Below are 20,228 nucleotides of genomic sequence, written 5' to 3' on the forward strand. Positions count from 1 at the left end.
TCTGGGGCTGGCAGTTTTTCTCTCTTTCCTTCTCTCCGCACATGGCTTTGCTGGCTTAACTGTTCCTTCTCTTTCTCTAAACACACACCCAGAGACAGCCTGTACCATTTACCTGTACTAAGTGCTGTGAGCCTATGCATATCTGCAAATATAATATACTTTATATATCCAAACCCGTGTGGATTGTGTATTCTTTGGGAACCCACTGCCTCTGTGAACTGGACCCCAGGGACCAACCCTAGACAACGATTGCTGACATTTGGGATCTAATGTTATTTCTTTATTTATTTATATAGTAGGACTTATTTACTGCCTTTTTGCAAGAAGTTCAGCCCTTATCCTTCAGGATCAGAACACCATCAGCTGTTGTTTTATGCCCTGCGTTGCCTTGGGTCCATTAATGCTGCTTTATTCTAGAGAGCAGAGCAGGACTACATGATGACCCAGAAGGCATTACAATGGGAATATTTAAAGGCAGGAGTTCAGCCCATCTTGTCCCATGGAACTGGTGGTTTTACTACACAGAACAGCTATAGCAAAGAGTCTTGAGCCTTTGTCCCAGACCTTCCAGACAACACTGAGCCTGTTTCCAGCATGAAGTGACAGCCAGTGGTTAAATATTACTGGATCATTCTCAACCAGGAAAACGGAACGTCGGGTCTGGCGTCTCATGGTTTTCTCATTTCTTGCCTCTGGAGTTCCCAGATTCTACTGACATGCCATCAACAGCCATGGCCTGGTCTCAGAAGTCACCCACTGCTTCAAGGACACAAGACCTGGCCGATGGCCAAATATTAGGCTGGCTTGAATTAACAATCCACTCCTTTCCCAACAGGAGCAGCTGCTCCTGCTCCCAGAATTAAGTGCACCTGGGCCTCATTTGACTCATAGACCAGGAAAAAAAATATGTGAATTTTAACAGCCAACAGATGACATCCAGGGCAGCCTGGTTCAAATCTCACTGCTGCTCCTTGTGATCTTGGGCAAATCAATTAACCCTCCCTTACCTATGATACAAAAGCAGCCTGTGAGGCCTCTATGGACAGGGAAATAGCCTAGTGTACCCCAATGTAATGCCCCTTGTGTTACTACTGAAAAAGGTGCGAGCAAAGTCCAACTTAAATGTCTAATCTCTGCAACACAACCAAACTAAAGCACGTAATGGACATAACACAACTCTTCCGTTCTCCGATTCCCCTAATGTGGCTGTGCCACATGAACTTGATCTTACCACAACATCGCCCTGTATTTGTTCACACCGGAGCCTGTAAAGGCCTCTCCGGTACTATGTAAGCCACACTGAGCCTACAAATAGGTGGGAAAATGTGGGATACAAATGTAACAAATAAACAAGCATTAACATAAGGTAAGGTAACATATTTGTAGCAGGCTGTCAAAAGGTGCTTTCCTTTGTGGTTGCAGAAAGAACATTCTGGGTTCCTGCTCCAGAAAGGTGCCAATCAAATTTGAATAGGGGGTGAGAGAGTTATGCTGAGAAAGTGGCCCAATGGCATTGAAGCTTTAGCTTTTGGAGAGTTCAAATTTCAGGTTTATTAAAGACTTTCTATCCCACAAATCAAGCATGTATCTAGGCGGCTTACAATCTAATAGGGAGAAGATAAAAATACATTCTTGATAAACTGGTAAGACATACTGACACAAAAGGAACAAGGGAAGAACTACATTATCTTATAGGAAAGAAAAAAAAGAGAAGAGGGGGGAAAAAACAATAGGAAAAATACAAGTGTTGGTGATCCACACAATTTTGGTTAGCGCACATAAGCCTAAAGAAAGTATTTAAATCAGTTGTAAACTGAGATAAAGTGGGGAGGGTCTACAAATCTTCTGGCAAACAGAAGTATAAAACAGGGGCGTAGCCAGACACCCAATTTTGGGTGGGCCTGGGCCCAAGATGGGTGGGCAGAAGAACCCCACCCCATCCCATAGGTAATTTGGTCTCTCCTCTCGCCTGCATGCCATATGGTCTCTCAAATATCCCTCCTCTCCTGCACACCTTTTAAATTTCAGATTTTCAGTGAGGAGCAACTAATACACACTACTCATGTAGCAGTTTCCTGTTTCCGCATAGGCGGGAATAAGTCAGAGGGGAAGGCTTTGGGGCCGGTGTGAGCAGTATGTATCAGTCGCTGCTTCCTGCAGGCGAAGATCTGCTATTTATAAGGTATGCAGGAGGGACAGTTGTTCGGAGTTTTCAGCTTGGGAATCTCTGCCGGCCACATCATAGGTGTGCTGCTACTGGTGGGCCTGAGCTCAGAGTGGGTGGGCCTGGGCCCACCCAAGCCCACCCTTGGCTACGCCACTGGTATAAAACCCTGGGTTCGGGAAGGAGCCATGTCCCTTTCTCCCAGGAGGTGTCTCAGCAAGGAGCACGTAGAAGTGGGTCACCTGATTCTGGGGCTGTGAAGAAACAGTGTGTTTCAAGCCTGGATATATTGGATATTTTCCTGTATTGATTATGTTCTGAAGTGTATTTCTCCTATTTAGCCAGAAGATGCTGTTTCTTTCCTGTAAAGCTGTTACAGAGAACTGAGTGCTTTTTCTTTAGTTTGACACAAACAGGAAGCAAGAAGCAGTATATAGTTGAAATCTTGTTGTCTGGGCTCTGATTGGCCCAGGAGCTCATCTCATTTGGACATTACTGGTTTTGAGTTCAGTTTCAGCCCGGGAGAAGACAGAGAGCTCTTTGCTGAAGCCCTTTAAAAAACAGTTATATTTGATAACTAGCGAACAGTTATATATATCCTGATCTCCCCAGGTACTTTCTAGGAAGTATGCAAATGTTTAGTTAGTTTTCTAATTGATCCATTTTTCAGTTACTTGTTACTGTTTGCTGATTGCACATTTTTTTTTGTCCACTGTTCAAAGTTCTGAGAATAAACACATTTGTTTGTTCGTTCTGGCTGTCTGGACTGATAAAGAATCCTGGTGGTTTGTATTTTGGGTCTGTGAGTGCTTTCTGGGAACTGTGGGACCACTGGGAGTGTGGCTCCAGTAACCTAGAAATCACTGGGGATAATTTGAGAGTGGTTATGACCCAGTCGGTGGGAGAAGGGTGCTAGTGTACAACATGAAAGGTAGGTGCAGGCAGACCTGAACTATGCTGGGGATAGACCCTCTAAGTGGCCATGGGGTAACCCCAGATGGGTGGCCAGAGAAGTTTTAGATCCCTGCTGAAGAGGCTAAAAGAGAGGTTGCTAGTCTGATCCACAGCTGTCCACTGGTATATGCTGCAGGACGTGTTTATCCACTCCTACCCTAGCTGAGATAATATTTAACCATCTCTCTGACCTCATGTGCAACTTTCTTTAAATTCGTCACCTTACTTTCTAACTCTTCTTACTTTCTTACCTATCTATATGTTCCATCTTTGCTCATACCCTTCACTGTCAATTAAATTAATTACGTATTGTGTTGACATTGTAAGTAGTATACTATGCCATACTTTGTATTGTTATTGGAATATTTTTACTGCTGCAATTGGATGAATTTTCCAGGTGGTTTGTCCAGGGTTTAAATCTAGAAAGATTTAAGTATTACCTTTCTTTGAAGCTTCATAAAGGATAAAGAGTAGACGCAATCCCCCAGGTTCTGTGTATAGGATGTCCAAATTTGGGCCCTCAGATCCACGTATAAACTATTTAGTCAATTAGGCATTAACAATCAATTATTGGAGCTAACAAGCACGCAGTGGCGTACCTAGCTTGCTTGCCACCCAGGCCGGGTCACTGCTGTTCCAGTGCATCACGACCCCCCCCCAAAGGCACGTCACCCCCCTCACCCCCCCAGACAAGTCACAAACACCCCCTCCCCCAAAATGCATCACTCCCACCATCTTAGCGGGGGTGCATGGAGAAGTCACACAACTGTTGGCTCCGCCAGGCCCCTGCCCTGGAACAGGAAGTCATGTCACAGGAGGCAGGGGACTGGTGGAGCTGACAGCTGCCCAACTGCTCCGTACACCCCATTTGGGATATTTTGGACCAGTCCTGGAATTCTAACCACCCCATCCTGCTGCATTATGGGACTTTCAGCACGGATTTAAATGGGCAGAATCAGATACTGCAAATCTAAAAATCTAGCTCTACTTTGGGATGAAACCTGGCACTGGATAACTTGCTATCTCTGCTTTCCCCGGTGGCATAGTGAAAGGAGACAGGCCTATCCCCAAGAAAGACTGAATGTAATCAGGGGTAGCCAGTCTAATCCACAGCTGTGTCCTGAGCAGGGGCGTAGCCAGACAACAGATTTTGGGTGGGCCTAGTCAAGAATTGGGTGGGCACCAAGTGTTCTCCCCCCCAAAAAAAATAAATCTCAGCTGGTGGGGAAACGCTTCTTTCCACCTTGGCAGCAGGAATGCACTGAAAACTGAGCATGTGCAGGTGCCGGTGTTGTGGAGAGTAGCGTTTTCGTTACCATCAGGGGGAAATCTTCAGCTGGCAGAGCTTGGGATTCCCACCAGTTACCACTAAACATGTGCTACTGTTGGGTGGGCCTGAGCCATACATGGGTGGGCCCTGGCCCACCCAAGCCCACCTGTGGCTACGCCACTGCTCCTGAGGCAGAGAGTGCTGTAAAAGGGGAGAGAGACAGATCAAATCTGATTCTGTAAAGGAGCTTCAGTCCTTATAGGGAAAGGATTGGAAAGCTGGGATCAGTAGAGCTGATGAACACAGATACCTTAAAGACACAGGAGATAGAACCCAGCCTGGGTGCTGATTAGCTTCCTCCTTGTTCTAAGAGAAAGGAAGCACTGGGGAACACAGAGCTGAAAAGGGGTGAGAGAGTGGAGAAAAGGTGATCAGAGCACAGATAAGGGTGCTAACTGGATTAGGATTTGCCCAACCGGGTTTATCCAGTCCTGAGTTTACCCTGTTGCATGCATGGACTTGTAGTCTTGCTTTTTCGTTAGAGATTGCATTGCAATGGGGAAATCAGAACTGCAATGGGGTAAACCCAGGAATGGATCAATCCTGTCAGGGGAATCTGGATCCAATTAGCAACAACCCTTAGGAGATCTGTTTGCTTACGAAAGAGAAATTGAAGAGAGTAAAGAGCTGGGCTTAACCCATGCCCAAAAGCTAAAGAATAACTTTGAAGGACTGACAGAGGAGAGGCTACTGACCAGACTGTAAACAGATTAAAGGAGTAAGGATTATATAACTGTCCAGGGCCGGTCCTAGGGTCTCTGGCACCCCCCTGCAGACTATGAGTTGGCGCCCGCGCGCCCCCCCCCCCTCCGGCACCCGCGCACCCCTGCCCCCCCCAGCATCTCCTTTCTCTCTTCTCCCACCCTGCCCCTGTCCAGCGATTCTCCTTCGCCCCATCCCCTGCCACCCTTGGTGCTTTAAATATTTAATTTAGCTCCGTTCCAGCAGCCGCGTCATTTGAAAGCCTTGCCCCGTCTCTAGCCTTCCCTCCCTTCGTGAGTTCGTTCTGCAGTCCCGCCGTCGAGGAAATGATGTCAGAAGGCGGGACTGCGGAACGAACTCACGAAGGGAGGGAAGGCTAGAGACGGGGCAGGGCTTTCAAATGATGCGGCTGCTGGAACGGAGGTAAATTAAAGATTTAAAGCACCAAGGGCGGCGCGGTATGGCGCCCCCCTGCAGCGCCCTTGAAGGCAGGCGCCCCTGCGGCGCTTACCCCGCTTAGTGGGTTTGATCGGCCCTGCAACTGTCCAGTCTACAGAGAGGTGTGAAGTATTTATAAGCCTGAAGCAGAGAGAACTGCTCAGAGGAGGCCAAGAGTGGTGAAACCTTTGAAGCTCTTTGATTCATTTATAATTATTTCATTTTGCCTCATTGTTTTTCTACCACCTTCTGTATATATATTTGTACATTATTGGAAAGCCAAATACATGTGAATTTTGTTATAATTAAGAACAGTTCCTAACTTGATGGTCCTTGCAGTTATCCTCTTTAAGAATTTTTTGGAGGGGGGAAGGGGAAGGGGTAGGGGTGAGGTGGGAAGGGAGTGTTTTTGTCCTTACCTTTGTTACATTTGAATACAGTTAATTATGTGTGTGTGGGGGGGGGGGGGGGGTAAAAGAAACAACTATACACCAGCTAAGTTTTTGCTCTGATAAACAGATTTAAAGAAGCACAGAGGACTATTAGGAAATGATGGTAAAAATGTGGAGCAGGTAAGGGAACAGGCAGGCTGGATGGGCCTTGTGCTCTTTTTCTCTATCATATTCTCTGTTTCTGAATTCATTTTACACAACTCTTTCACACTTTCATTAGTGTGTGTTCACGCGTGCAAATGAAGCAAAAATAACGAAAAACTATCAAAGAGAATTCTTTATTAAGAGGAGCATTCAAATACGGGCTGTGGCTTAATGACCAAGCCCTCCAGCGAGGCCCAGCAGAGGCTCAGTAGGGATTGTCCCGCACATGCTCAAAGATTTTCACTAGAGCCAGCCATGTTTCCTCAGCCGTTGGGATGATCTGATTGGCTGGTAGAATGAAACCATAGCGACCAGTGTCACGCAGCTCAAAGGTGTAGGAATACTTGATCCCGTTGTTATAGGCCCAGTCAATGGTGGTCCCATCGGCTTGGTCTGAAAGAGATATACAAGAAAGAATGGGAACCAAATTTAAATAGCCAAAGAACAAACCTCTACTATGCAGAACGTCAGAGTCAGAAACAGAACGAAGCCTTGCGCCGGAAGAAGAGGACCTCGGCTGGCGGAGGTTGAGGTCCCCCGCCACCAAAGGTAGGCGACGGCGGCAGCGGGGGAGGGTCATTGGCGGGAGGGGTCAAAGTTGGTGGTGGTGGCGGCGGCAGGGGGGGGTCGGCAATGGCGGGGGGGGGGGTCGGCGGCACCGGGGGGGGCTAAAATCTAAAATGTGCCCCCTCACCTCGGGCTCTGAACCCCCCTCCCGCCGAAGTCTGGCTACGCCCCTGGTGTGCAGGTAACTTTAGATATGAGAAGTTATGACGTGTCAAAAGCTGATGTAAAGGGTCACACCTAAAGCTGGCAGTAGCAGCGGTGTACCTAGCTTGGTTGCCACATGGGGCGGAGCACCCCCTCCTCCAAGGAAGGGGGTGCATTGAGCAGTTGTGCAGTTGTCGGCTCTGCCAGTCCCCTGCCCCCTCTGTCGTCAACTTCCTGTTCTGGGGCAGGGGACCGGCAGAGCCGACAGCCACACAACTGCTCAATGCACCCCCTTGCTGCCTGCACCCAGGGCAGAACACACCCACAGCCCCACTGGGCTGTTGTGCATGTAAGTGATAATATTCTGTACTTTACATGTGCAACTGCAAGACACACCCCTGCTGATTTTACTGGAGGCCCAAAACAGCAGGAAGAAACTATTAGGTCTAAAATAAATAAATAGAACCATTATGGGTAATTTTTAATGTGACGTCTGTTCTTATATCTTTAGGGCATAGAAACGCCGGAGTGGGATTTCTGTGATGTCCTTGCATTGCTGACATTAAAGTCTACAGAGATGGATGATATTTAAGAGGTTGATTCAGGGAAGCAGACTGATTGGGAGGTTGCCTTGTTCTGATGGGCCACAGTAAGAGAGAGTTAAGGATTCTGACATGTCATATTCACTGATAAGAGAGGGTTTCATCATTATTATGCATCATCTGACAAGAAAGTTTGCTTGCACTGAATTTTCAAACTGGAAATGTACAGCAGAGGTGCACTTCTCAAGGTTAACCCAAGCCTTGCCATAAAAGGATATTCAGGAACATAAGCGTAACAGCCCGTTGTACTAAAAAAGCAAATATGCAATTTAGAATAAATACATTTGAAGCTGCCAGTAGCCTTCACTTACAGATGGTGGCAAAGGTGGTGCCGTAAGTGTATTTGGTGCCATGTAATGACGTCAAAGCACTCAGAGCTTCTCTGGCAAGATTATTCTGCAAAGATAAGACCTGGTATTTAGTAAGTCAGCCAAGAATGGGTGGGCAATGTGAGATGGAAGAGCCCGTCTCTACTGAGAACATCTACGGGGACAGCTTTCCAGGGTGTTCCTTGGTCGGCTGCCACCCGGGGCAGATCGCCACTGCGCACCCCCCCCCCCCCCGACTGCAACGTCATCCCCCCTCCCCCCAGCGCATCACCTCCAAGCCCCCCCCCCCCCCTTGGTGCATTCTTCTTACCTGCTGGGGTGCTGGGAGCAGCTAACTCCAGACTCCGTCCCTTCTGCCTCGCATCACCTTATGCCTGGAACAGACTCCCCGAGCCCATACGCCATGCGCCCTCCCTGCCCATTTTCAAGTCCTTACTCAAAGCCCATCTCTTCTCCCTTGCTTTTGGCGCCTAACCACCTTCCCCATTCATGATACCTACACTGACTACATAGTTTGTTACCTTTAGATTGTAAGCTCTCTTGAGCAGGGACCGTCCTTCCCCATGTTTAAACTTGTACAGCGCTGCGTAACCCTGGCAGCGCTATAGAAATGCTAAGTAGTAGTAGTAGTGGGAGCAGCCATGCGGCTATCAGATCTGCCGGTTCCCTGCTCCCTCTGCCCCAGAACAGGAAGTAACAGCAGAGGGAGCAGAGAACCGGCACGCAGCTGCTCCCTGCACCCCTCCTGAAGTGTGCACCTGGAGCGGACCACCCCCACCACCCTCGGTACGCCGGGGTAAATTCTGAAGGAAGCGTGAGCCATGAGCATCTCTCACCAGTGCCTCGTGGTCAGGGGCGAGGTTGTTTGTGTAGCCATAAGGGAAGAGCAGCATCTGAGAATAGCTGTGGATGGAGAGCAGGGATTTCACATTCCCATGGGACAGGAGGAAGTCCACTATTGCTTTCACCTCCGACTCAGAGTGAGGATAGGCTCCATGGTAGGTTTCTGAGCAGGGGTTCTTACTGGCGCCAGGACCTGGTTAAAAAATAAATAAATGCATGAAACCATGTCTTCCTAATCTCCTTGATATGAAGATGATGATGTCTGATGATTCCCATTCCTGCCTCCTGTGCCTCTTGGATCTGATGTTTCCTGCATCCTGGGAATCTGCTGGACCTGAACTGATGCTTCCAGGGTTAGGAGCTTGACTTTTAAATCCATGTTACATACTGAGCCTCCAAGTGACTCAATTCAAGGTGGAAGATTTAAGGGACCATGATGGATTTCAGCCAGCCCTTTCCTGTTAACATTCTGGTACCTGTACCATAATGATAGAAGCAGGCACTACAAATACCAGAATGCACTGCACTGTACAAACCTAAGATTGGCCACACCTCCCTCTCCTTGAACTAGGTCACCTGACTGCTCTTTCTATGACTGTATGAAAAACACGTTCTGAACTTTGAAAGAAATAAGGTGTGGTACCCACTGTCTGAAACTTACCCAACATCAACATTTGTTTCAAATAATCTGTAGTACACCACTCATTATCTCTTTCTATCTCTGTCTTGCACTGTATGTACAATCAGTTTGATATAAATATAGCAGGCTGCCAAAATTCTCTGTTATTGCAGTTGCATTGAGAACATTGTGGCCTCTCTTCTAGAAAAGGTCTATTCAGAAAGTCTGATTCAATGTGCCAATAAGATTCTACCATGAGCTTTTGGAGCCAAGTATAAAGCCCTAGTTTTTCCTCTCCCTGGAAGGGTCCCAACGAAGAAGGATGAAGAGGAGCAGTAGGTGTAGAACCCAGGGACTCACTCACCACAGCCTTAGCTCTCTGCTCAAGGAACTAAGGGGGTCTTTTACTAAGCCTCAGTGGCGTTTTTAGCTTGTGGTAATCAATAGAAATCAAACAAAATAAAACATGGAAAAGAAAATAAGATGATACCTTTTTTATTGGACATAACTAAATGTATTAAGTTATGTCCAATAAAAAAGGTATCATCTTATTTTCTTTTCCATGTTTTATTTTGTTTGATTTCTATTGATAACCTTAAGAGTAGACTAACACGGCTACCACACCTCTCTATTTAACAGGTAGAACCCCAAAGAGTAGCAACATTCCATGTAGAATCCCAAAGAGTAGCAAGATTCCATGTAGAAGAAGGGCAACCTTCGAAAGCTAATTAAGAAATGTATTAAGTTATGTCCAATAAAAAAGGTATCATCTTATTTTCTTTTCCATGTTTTATTTTGTTTGATTTCTATTGATAACCTTAAGAGTGGACTAACATGGCTACCACACCTCTCTATTTAACATGTAGAACCCCAAAGAGTAGCAACATTCCATGTAGAATCCCAAAGAGTAGCAAGATTCCATGTAGAACCCCAAAGAGTAGCAACATTCCAAGTAGAATCTCAAAGACTAGCAAGATTCCATGTAGAATCTCAAAGAGTAGCAAGATTCCATGTAGAAGAAGGGCAACCTTCGAAAGCTAATCAAGAAATGTATTAAGTTATGTCCAATAAAAAAGGTATCATCTTATTTTCTTTTCCATGTTTTATTTTGTTTGATTTCTATTGATAACCTTAAGAGTGGACTAACACGGCTACCACACCTCTCTATTTAACATGTAGAACCCCAAAGAGTAGCAACATTCCATGTAGAATCCCAAAGAGTAGCAAGATTCCATGTAGAATCCCAAAGAGTAGCAACATTCCATGTAGAATCCCAAAGAGTAGCAAGATTCCATGTAGAAGAAGGGCAACCTTCGAAAGCTAATCAAGAAATGTATTAAGTTATGTCCAATAAAAAAGGTATCATCTTATTTTCTTTTCCATGTTTTATTTTGTTTGATTTCTATTGATAACCTTAAGAGTGGACTAACACGGCTACCACACTCCTTAGCTTGTGGTAGAAATCAGCTGGTGGTAAACACCGAGATGCCAGCTGATTTCTACTGCAATTCTGTGGTGGCTTAGTAAAAGACCCCCTAAGGCCAGGGCAAAGTAAGGAGAAGTAAAAGCACAGAGGTTGCCAGCCTGTTAATCAGCTGTTCACTGGAGTCATAAGTAGCAGAGCCAAATGTTTTCCACCTGCATGAAACTGTTCAGAAAGGTCAGTCTGATCCACAGCTGTCCCCTCCAAAGTGACCCAAGGAGGGTTAATATGACAGGAAACAGCATGACATCAGAAAGTTGAAGCCATCGTCCCCGTACAGCCACCATATTGGTGTACCCTAAACCAGTGGCGTTCCTAGCCTGGATGGCACCCGGGGCGGATCGCCGATGCGCCCCCCCCCCCGGGTACAGCGAGCCCCCCCCCCCCCCCCGCCTGCAAAATGACACCTCCCCCCCCCGGTGAAATGACACCCCCCCGGGTGCACGCCGTTGGGGGGGGTGCTGCGGCGCGCACCTGTGGGCTCTGACTTCGCTAACTTCGCTCGTTCACTGCAGCTCCCTCTGCCCCGGAACAGGAAGTAACCTGTTCCGGGGCAGAGGGAGCTGCAGCGAACGAGCGAAGTTAGCGAAGTCGGAGCCCACAGGCACGCGCCGCAGCACCCCCCTCCAGCGGCGTGCACCCGGGGCAGACCGCCCCCACAGCTCCCCCCCTTGGTACGCCACTGCCCTAAACAATCAGCTGCATCCTTAAATCTTTCCTTCCTGCTCTTCCCTCGCCTGCTCTCACAGTTTTCATCCTGATTAGATCTGCACATTTTTATTTAATCTCAGTTATAGAAACCTGCCGGCTTGTGCAGCTTATGGATGTACACAGACGAGCCGTCAAAACAGAATAACCTTTTATCAGTTAGAATAGTAATCATGACTCAGCATCCTCCTTGCCTTTTCCCCTAACCCTTCCGGTCATTTCTATTTTAGTGATTTTTAATTTTATTGAGTAGAAAGACTCGACACAAACGTTGCGTTTCGGCCGCTAGGCCTGCATCAGGAGTCTGTTTAAACAGTGGGTGTACACCGATGCTCTGTGGTACAGGATTGTCTGTCTGTAAGTAAACGTTCAACGGTGCAGGATTGTCCTGCTGCACGCAATTGATATCCAATTTTTGAAAGTGGATTAAAATACTGGTCTTTAAAAAGACCTTTGTTAAGGAAAAACATGCTTGACAGCGAAGCAGACCGGGATACATCTTTCCAGTCTTTGGCACCCGTGGTCCAACTCCCACCTTTCTTGTCTTATCTGTATCAATCAATTAAGACTTATCCTAAGAAAAGTTGAATTCAGTGGCCTAACGTCTTTTTCTCAGTGAAAGGAATTTGTTTGCCTAATCAAAGAATGCTCTGGGTGATACACCAGACATGAAACTGCGGTTTGCTGCACAAGGAAATATCTCTGTATGAAGCACTGTTAATTTTTCGCTTTGTGTTCTTTATTTATTTATTTCTATTTGGTTTGGTTTCATCTGTTTTTCATTTTGAGCACATGCTTTAAAAAAAAAAAAAGGAAACAAAACATTGGGGGGTGTTTTGTGTCATTTTGGATTAGGTATTGTTAATATGTGTTAGGTCAAGAAAATGGAGTCCTTGTTTTACAAAATGGATACTTGTCCCTGCATTTTAGAAAACTTGTTTACAACTCAGGATGTGACAGTTATTGAGAAATAGGTAGAAGGGGGAGAGATGGGCTTCCGATCTGCGGTTAGGCTAACTGTTAAAAAAATATGATTCACATATTAATACATGTACGCCCATTGGGTCCAAGGAGTGAAAAAGTGTACATAAGAACTGCCAATCTGGGAGGAGTTTGGAGATTTCCCCAACTCTACCCAGAGGGCAGACCTACGGTCGGTTAACCTGAGACTTTGACTGATGAGCGTGCCGGATTGATTGAAGTTGCAATTGGGTAAGAATAAAGATCAATTTTAACACCTATCTCCCTTGTCTGTATCTAGTTCTTGGCTACATACTTATTTCTCCTAATACACCTACACAGATAAATTATCCTCTCTGGTATCCCCATAAGCAAGTAAACTCCTACTCATTAACACGTTTTGTGGGAGAGCAGATGCACGAAGATGCCCTTAGATGTCAGGAGTCAGAAGACAGAGGTCATATTAAGGAGACTTATTTTGAGCCTTCTGGAACCCTCTCTTCACCCCCCGTGGACAAGGGTCCAGCGGGGGTCTGGAGAGGGGTAATTACATAGTAACATAGTAGATGATGGCAGAAAAAGACCTGCATGGTCCATCCAGTCTGCCCAAGACAAACTCATATGTGTATACCTTACCTTGAATTTGTACCTGTCTTTTTCAGGGCACAGACCGTATAAGTCTGCCCAGCAGTATTTCCCGCCTCCCAACCACCAGTCCCGCCTCCCATCACCGGCTCTGGTACAGACCGTATAAGTCTGCCCTCCCCTATCCTCGCCTCCCAACCACCAACCCCTCTTCCCCCCACCTGCTCCGCCACCCAATTTCAGCTAAGCTTCTGAGGATCCATTCCTTCTGCACAGGATTCCTCTATGCATATCCCACGCATGTTTGAACTCCGTTACCGTTTTCATCTCCACCACCTCCCGCGGGAGGGCATTCCAAGCGTCCACCACCCTCTCCGTGAAAAAATACTTCCTGACATCTTTCCCGAGTCTGCCACACAGCAAATTTTATTATTGTTTTCATATCATTTTACAACAGATCCCTCGTTTGTAAGAAAGTACCGGATCAGGGTTATTATTGATCATCCGTATCAATACCCATCGCAACCCACGTTGAAAGCGGTGCTGCAACTGCTGTGTCCCAGAATGTGTTTACTGAATAGGACATGAGCTGTAACTGCTCAGATTATGGATTGTGAGCACTCCGGAGGGCGGGTGCGAGGGAAAGGGGATAGTGGTTCTTTCAGCCGGCATCATCCCCGGTCATTCAGCCCAGCTAGGAGAGCAGTGCGCCCTCTAGGGATCAAACTGCCAGGGAAAGCTGTAATGCAGGAGAAAAACTACATTCCCCAGAAGCCAGTGCAGGGTCAGCTGAACTCCCAGGAGGGGGAGGGTGGAATGACTGATTGGGAGATGAGGTCTGATCCTGGAGATGGGGAACAGCTGGTGGAGCTTGGGGAGGAGGAGGAGATGGAGTGGAATAAAGAAGAGGTAGAGGGAGAAGGAGGAATGTATGGAAGTGGGTGGTTTGGCTCTAACCCGTGCAGACAGGGTGAGAGCTTTTGTGGCCTCAGCATTGCCCCGGTTATGGAGTTGGGGGAAGCTGGGAGCAAAGCAGTGGGGGAGCAACTGGAAAGCACAGCTTGCTACCATATTGGCTGTTCCCAAGAGGTAGTGCTGTGGAAGGTGGGAAGGGATTTAAGACAGAAAGGCATGGGCATTTTGGAACTTAAACTGTAGGAGGTGAGAGAGGAGGTGGTTCCAGCTAAATCTCCAAAACTATCTGCTGTGAAGATAGTGCGGCTGGAGGTTTGGGGAGGATTTAAAACAAAAGCCTGTAATTGGAAATGAATTGAAGTTTGCTGATGGTTGGATGTGTTTCAATAAGGCTGACATCTGTAACAATAAAGGACTTGGATTGCTCTTACTGTCGGAGTGGGACTGAGTTTCTCAGCAGCTGGCAAGGTGGAGAGAGAGAGCGAGCGAAAGTGCTGTGGCTGGCTAGGAAAGCGGACGGAAGCCAGTGGAAGCTAAGCAGGGTCGACCCCGGCTCCCACCTGGAAGGGTGACCTGCTTACAGGGTGCAGCCCTCTTTACAGAAGTTGCATCCCATCGAATGGGCACTTTATGCTAATGTATGTATTCCTGCATAACATCTGAATTACTGATAACCAGCCAGAGAAACAGGCAGCTCTTTCGGCCACAGCCTACCTCCAAAGCCAGCATCCCAGTTCCTGTTGGGATCAACTCCGACACAAGCTGACCCAGCATTAATGGACCGGGTTTTACGCCACATGCGGTTCTGAAAACAGATAAAGGGCAAAGTGTTTTTATTAGTAAAGGGGGTGAGCTACTGAGAATGTATTTACTTGATTACATTACCATATTGGTTTTAAACAACTAATCCTAACAGGAGCCCAACAGGCGCTGCAATGTGTATGTGTAGCTATCAGGCTTATTTTCGAAAGAGAAGGGCGCCCATCTTCCGACACAAATCGGGAGATGGGCGTCTTTCTCTCAGGGGCGCCCAAATCGGCATAATCGAAAGCCGATTTTGGGCGCCCTCAACTGATTTCCGTCGCGGGGATGACCAAAGTTCCCAGGGGCGTGTCGGAAGCATAGCGAAGGCGGGACTAGGGCGTGCCTAACACATGGGCGTCCTCGGCCGATAATGGAAAAAAGAAGGGCGTCCCTGACGAGCACTTGGCTGACTTAACTTGGTCCATTTTTTTCTTGCGACCAAGCCGTGAAAAGGTGCCCGAACTGACCAGATGACCACCGGAGGGAATCAGGGATGACCTCCCCTTACTTCCCCAGTGGTCAGCAACCCCCTCCAACCCTAAAAAAAAAAAAAACTTACAAATATTTTTTTGCCAGCCTCTATGCCAGCCTCAAATGTCATACTCAGGTCCATCGCAGCAGTATACAGGTCCCTGGAGCAGTTTTAGTGGGTACAGTGGACTTCAGCCAGGCGGACCCAGGCCCATCCCCCCCTACCTGTTACACTTGTGGTGGTAAATGTGAGCCCTCCAAAACCCACCTGAAACCCACTGTACCCACATGTAGGTGCCCCCCTTCACCCCTTAGGGCTATGGTAGTGGTATACAGTTGTGGGGAGTGGGCTTTGGGGGGCTCAGCACACAAGGTAAGGGAGCTATGCACCTGGGAGCAATTTCTGAAGTCCACTGCAGTGCCCCCTAGGGTGCCCGGTTGGTGTCCTGGCATGTGATGGGGACCAGTGCACTACAAATGCTGGCTCCTCCCATGACCAAATGCCTTGGATTTGGTCATTTCTGAGATGGGCGTCCTCGGTTTCCATTATCGCCGAAAATCGGGGACGACCATCTCTAGGGACGACCATCTCTAAAGTCGACCTAAATGTGGAGATTAGGGCATCCCCGACTGTACTATCGAAACGAAAGATGGACGCCCATCACGTCAGTCTTGTTTCGATAATACGGGTTTCCCCGCCCCTTTGCGGGACGTCCTGCGAGGACATCCTCAGGAAAACTTGGGCGCCCCATTCGATTATGCCCCTCCACATGATGTAGAAGATGGGTTAACATTAATTGTAATTACTTAGGGGTAATTACTGCAGGGCCTTCAGATGAAGGAGTAGTTTATGCATTTAGGGGTCCTTTTACTAAGCCGCGTAAGGCTCTACGCGCGCCCAACGTGCGTAAAAATGGAGTTACTGCCTGGCTACCGCATGGCTCTTGTGGTAATTTCATTTTTGGTGTGCGTCCGATACGCACAGCCAAAAAATAATTTTTATTTTTGCGTGTGAAATGGCATTTGGCGCGCGTAGGTCATTACCGCCTGGTTACCACATGAGACTTTACCGCTAGGTCTATGGCTGGTAGTAAGGTCGCAGACCCAAAATGGACGTGCAGCAATTTTGATTTTGCTGCATGTCCGTTTTCGGCAACAATTTTTAAAAGGCCTTTTTTTACAGGCGTGCTGAAAAATGGATCGGCATGCGCCCAAAACCCGCGCCTGCACTACCGCGAGCCATTTTTCAGCGCAACTTAGTAAAAGGACCCCTTAGATGAAAAGGCAACAGTGAATATATCTTTCCAGTGACTGCTGGAATGAAACAGGGATGGTATTGTATTGGCTTCAGTCTTCTTTGATTTATAGACGTTCACATACTAGTACTGGAGGTGTCTCAGAAATTGAGGACTGCAACTCAGGTTTTCAGGATTTCCCCAATGAAAATGCATGAGCTCTATTTGTATACAATGGCAGAAGTGCATGCAAATATATCAAATATACCGAGCTTCTCATCTTTCCCCCTAAACCCACCTCTCCTCTCCCCACCTTTCTCTATTCCTGTGGATGGCACTCTCATTCTCCCTGTCTCCTCAGCTCGTAACCTTGGGGTCATCTTCAACTCCTCTCTCTCCCTCTCTGCTCACATTCAGCAGATTGTCAAAATCTGTCATTTCTTTCTCTATAGCATCAGCAAAATCCGCCCCTTCATCTCTGAGCACTCTACCAGAACCCTCATCCACACTCTTATCACCTCTCGCCTAGACTATTGCAATCTGCTTCTCACCGGTCTCCCACTTAGCCATCTCTCTCCTCTTCAATCGGTCCAAAACTCTGCTGCATGACTCATTTTCCACCAAAATCACCATGCTCACATTAGCCCTCTCCTCAAGTCACTTCACTGGCTCCCTATCCGTTTCCGCATTCAATTCAAACTTCTCTTACTGACCTATAAGTATATTCACTCTGCTGCTCCCCAGTACCTCTCCACTCTTGTCTCTCCCTACACCCCCCCTCGGGCACTCCGTTCTGTTGACAAATCTCTCTTGTCTGTACCCTTCTCCTCTACTGCTAATTCCAGACTCTGTTCCTTCTATCTCGCTGCACCACACGCCTGGAATAGACTTCCCGAGCACGTACGTCTAGCCCCGTCTGGCCGTTTTCAAGTCCAAGCTAAAAGCCCACCTCTTTGACGCCGCTTTTGAGTTCTAACCACTGCTCACTTGCCTGTACTTTTTATCCCCTCCTCTTTAATTCCCCTTACCCCTCAGTTGTTCTGTCTGTTACCTGTCTTATTTAGATTGTGAGCTCTTTGAGCAGGGACTGTCTTTATGTGTATGGTGTACAGCGCTGCGTATGCCTTGTAGCACTACAGAAGTGTTAAGTAGTAGTAGTAATAGTATTCATTGGGGAAATCCTGAAAATCCGAAAAGGTTGCGGCCCTCGAGGACTGAGGTTGCCCACCCCTGTGTTGGACAGTGGGGGAGGAACAAGGAGAGAGGGGGAGATGCAGGGTCACAGGAAATGAAGGGAAGAGAGAGAGAGAGGGAGGATGCTGGACACACAGGGGGAGAGAAGAGAAAGGAAGACATGCTGGACCACGGGAAGCATGGAGAAAGACAGGGGAGATGCAGGATGGGGAGAAGAAATGAACGAAAGAGAGAGAGAGAGAGAGAAGCTCAGAAATGATGCAGCACTGTGGGGGAGGGGGGGGAGATGCAAGACTGTTAGCCTCTGTGCCAGGGGTCTCCAAACAATTGCCTTACAGCCTGAGCAGCAGGAGGCTGCAGGACAAACAGTAGGAGGAGGTAATTTGGTCCCCCTCCCCCACTCAGCAAAATCCTCAGTGATCTGAATGGTCCCTCGAGTCCAGTGTTGCCAGGTGGGCGGTTTTACCGCCCAATTGGGCGGTTTTCTGCGACCCGCCGCGGGAAATTTTTGCCCGCGGCGGGTTGCGGTTTTTTGGGCTGGTTTTTGTGCTTCGGGCGGTTTTTTTAGGTGGCTTTTTCGGCCGCGGTGGGCGGGGTTAGTGACGTTTTTGGGCGGGGTTAGTGACGTGGGAGGCGGGGTTAGTGACGTGGGAGGCGGGGTTAGTGACGGGGAAGGCGGGGCCGATGACGGCGGGGGCGGGGTTGATGACGGCGGGGGCGGGGGTGATGACGCGGGGGCGGGGGTGTCAGGGGCGGGGTTTGAGTTTGGGCGGGTTTTGGGCTGGATTTTGGGCTCCTTTAGGCTGGAAAAATATTTTCCACCTGGCAACCCTGCTCGAGTCGGCCCCGCCTTAATAGGTCACATCCTTAATATAGTGACCTGCATGATATCCTTCTCATGGTGCTGGGAGTTGGCCCTCTTGAGTTCTAACCAGGGCTTTTTTTGAGGGGGTACTCGGGGGTACTGAGTACCGGCACCTTTTCCATTGTCTAATAAAAATTGACCCATGGACCCCAAGTTTTAATGAACGAGCTCAGGCTCTACACACCAATTCTGCCTCGTCATAGATTCTGTGACTGGTTTCGGGGGGGCCTGGCTATTGTGGGGTGGGTCCCTCAGTGATCACCCCACCCCTGAAGGGTGGCCTAGCATTTGAGTACCGGCACCTCTTTTGCTAGAACAAACGCACTGGATAAAGTGACCCACATGTGGGTGATCAGGCCTTTGTGACATCACTGATGAGGTTGGCTGTTAGGCATTGGTGGAGTGAGGCATTATGACATCACATTATCAAAAGTGAGCCAAGTATAGAACGATCAAGATAATTACAGGGGTTAACAGTAAAATAACATGTCTTAACAATAGCTCATGTTGATAAGCCCCCTAAATGAAAAAGAAATGCCTGTAGAAATCAAAATCATTGCTACATGTGAAAAAGCAGGGCTTTTTTGGAGGGGGTACTTGGGGGTACTGAGCACCGGCACCTTTTCCATTGTCTGCTAAAATTGACCCATGGACCCCAAGTTTTAATGAAAGGGCTCAGGCTCTACACACCAATTCTGCCTTGTCATGGATTCTGTGACTGGTTGCAGGGGGCCCGGCTATTGTGGGGTGGGTCCCTCAGTGATCACCCCACCCCTGAAGGGTGGCCTAGCATTTGAGTACCGGCACCTCTTTTGCTAGAACAAACGCACTGGATAAAGTGACCCACATGTGGGTGATCAGGCCTTTGTGACATCACTGATGAGGTTGGCTGTTAGGCATTGGTGGAGTGAGGCATTATGACATCACATTATCAAAAGTGAGCCAAGTATAGAACAATCAAGATAATTACAGGGGTTAACAGTAAAATAACATGTCTTAACAATAGCTCATGTTGATAAGCCCCCTAAATGAAAAAGAAATGCCTGTAGAAATCAAAATCATTGCTACATGTGAAAAAGCAGGGCTTTTTTGGAGGGGGTACTTGGGGGTACTGAGCACCGGCACCTTTTCCATTGTCTGCTAAAATTGACCCATGGACCCCAAGTTTTAATGAAAGGGCTCAGGCTCTACACACCAATTCTGCCTTGTCATGGATTCTGTGACTGGTTGCAGGGGGCCCGGCTATTGTGGGGTGGGTCCCTCAGTGATCACCCCACCCCTGAAGGGTGGCCTGGCATTTGAGTAACCGCACCTTTTTCGCTAGAAAAAAATGCACTGGTTCTAACCCTCATTTCTGCGGCACAGGAGAGGACAAGCACCAAAACCACTTACTGTACTGTGGGTATAAGCAAACCCATCAGGGTTGGTGACGATAAGTAGAAAGATATCCAGGTTGTTCAGAATGGAGGTCAGAGTGCTCTCTTTACCATAGTCACTGGCGATCTGCAGAAAGAAAGAGCATTGTTTTTAGGCTTCCTTTCCAGAACCAGGTGCAGGCTCGGCACTTACTTCAGTTTTCCCTTCTCTGTCTCTCAGCTCTGGTCCCGCCCTCCTTTCCTGTTTCCGCAAGGGCCAGACCAGAGCTGAGAGACAGAGAAGGGAAAACTGAAGTAAGTGCCGAGCCTGCACTCTTTTTACCGCGCGAGATAAGTCAGGATGA

The 20,228-nt window shown here is 47.8% G+C and overlaps 1 protein-coding gene across 1 annotated transcript in view; it reads right to left on the minus strand.

The window, feature by feature from the left end:
* Positions 1-6,389: 6,389 nt before the first annotated feature.
* Positions 6,390-20,228, minus strand: part of LOC115479000 (carboxypeptidase A1-like) — a 36,472-nt gene continuing 22,633 nt past the window's right edge. The window contains exons 7-11 of the mRNA XM_030216705.1: positions 19,901-20,011; positions 14,654-14,744; positions 8,663-8,862; positions 7,809-7,893; positions 6,390-6,577 (exon numbers count right to left, since the gene is read on the minus strand). Of these exons, the coding sequence (XP_030072565.1) occupies positions 6,390-6,577; positions 7,809-7,893; positions 8,663-8,862; positions 14,654-14,744; positions 19,901-20,011 (675 nt within the window). The remainder of the gene's footprint in view (positions 6,578-7,808; positions 7,894-8,662; positions 8,863-14,653; positions 14,745-19,900; positions 20,012-20,228) is intronic.

The sequence above is a fragment of the Microcaecilia unicolor genome, chromosome 10 (genome assembly GCF_901765095.1).
Source record: "Microcaecilia unicolor chromosome 10, aMicUni1.1, whole genome shotgun sequence".
Taxonomy (NCBI): domain Eukaryota; kingdom Metazoa; phylum Chordata; class Amphibia; order Gymnophiona; family Siphonopidae; genus Microcaecilia; species Microcaecilia unicolor.